Source organism: Aplysia californica, unplaced genomic scaffold, assembly GCF_000002075.1.
Source record: "Aplysia californica isolate F4 #8 unplaced genomic scaffold, AplCal3.0 scaffold00553, whole genome shotgun sequence".
In the NCBI taxonomy this organism is placed as follows: domain Eukaryota; kingdom Metazoa; phylum Mollusca; class Gastropoda; order Aplysiida; family Aplysiidae; genus Aplysia; species Aplysia californica.
In genome coordinates this window covers 365,811-367,045 of record NW_004797823.1, presented here as the reverse complement: position 1 = coordinate 367,045, position 1,235 = coordinate 365,811, and the positions used below count along the sequence as shown (strand labels likewise).

The 1,235-nt window shown below is 34.7% G+C and overlaps 1 protein-coding gene across 1 annotated transcript in view; it reads right to left on the bottom strand.

The window, feature by feature from the left end:
• Window positions 1–269: 269 nt before the first annotated feature.
• LOC101855132 overlaps window positions 270–1,235 on the bottom strand; it is a gene marked incomplete in the record, with an annotated part of 29,036 nt that continues 28,070 nt past the window's right edge. The window contains 1 exon segment of the mRNA XM_013087174.2: window positions 270–1,172. Coding sequence (XP_012942628.1) covers window positions 1,091–1,172 — 82 coding nt within the window.

The following is a 1,235-nucleotide window of genomic DNA, read 5'->3' as shown; positions in this document are numbered from 1 at the left end:
ATAAAAGATATAAATAAATTAATAAATAAGAACAATAATAAAGATTTAATGAATAAAAAATTAAAAAGAACAAACACGACATTAATTAAAAAGGCATATGAAAAAAGACTGAAATAGGCAGACTGTGTAGTGCTCCCTCATCGTTAAAATACTTGTACGTTCCAAAGACACCGTTGCATGTCGACGAAAAACAATATTGGAATTATGAACGACAACATTAGCTGAAAACGTACATCTGTGAAAAAGAAACAGAACAGAAAGCGTTCTTCATCGATCTAACGAAACTTTCAGCTGTATTCTCATGTAAAGGGTGTAGGGGTGTAAGAAAACTGGTCTATTGGATAAAATGATTAGCCATGACAATACGAGTTTTTTTTCTCACAGAGATCTGAATGAACACGCACACATCAGATATTCGAAAAGGTGAGAAAACAGCCATCGAATTGGTTTGTGACTGTGAGGGTATAATGAAATGACATTTGTAAATTTACATATTATCATGAATGAACTTTTGTACAGCAACAACACTCCAACAAAAGTATTTAAACAGAAACACTGTCAGGTACTCTAATGTTGTAGACCCTACCTTAATAAAATACACCACTTTAAATTAAAACGTTTTTTGGAAAGTGAATATATAACAATTCTCTCTTCGAAATCAGTAGAAGGACTATTTTGATAAGGAATAGTTATAAATTTAGTAGATTTTCCTCTTCTTAAAAAAAAAAAGCTCAAACCACAGAAATACATGCCAATAGAAGGCGTATGATAGCCCAGAAGTACTGTAACGAATGTCTGCCAAGACTGAGTACCGTACTGCAAAAAGACCAGAACAGGCATGAAAGAAAACAGTAGGCTGTTGCCTATTACTTGCTTTGGGCATCAGTTATTCAACATTGATATATTCTCCATGATAGTAGAAACAATTAATTATCGCCTTCAGCAAACAATGTTGCCGTTGGGAATCCAGCTGTACTGAGGTCGGTGATGCTATGGGGTAAAGGGTCATGTGAATGAAAACACTTGGTCATAAATTCTTGAAATTAAAATGTGAAAATATGGCATGCCGCAGCACGAGCCACTCTTAATTTCATCTGAGGAAAAAAGCAGCTCCTGCCCCTCCAGCAGTTCCCCCAATGATGACCATGGCAATTCCGAGACCTGCCATGGAACCTGAAGGATGGGAAATACAATACTAATAATAATTCAAATAATATTAAAATAATAATAATAAG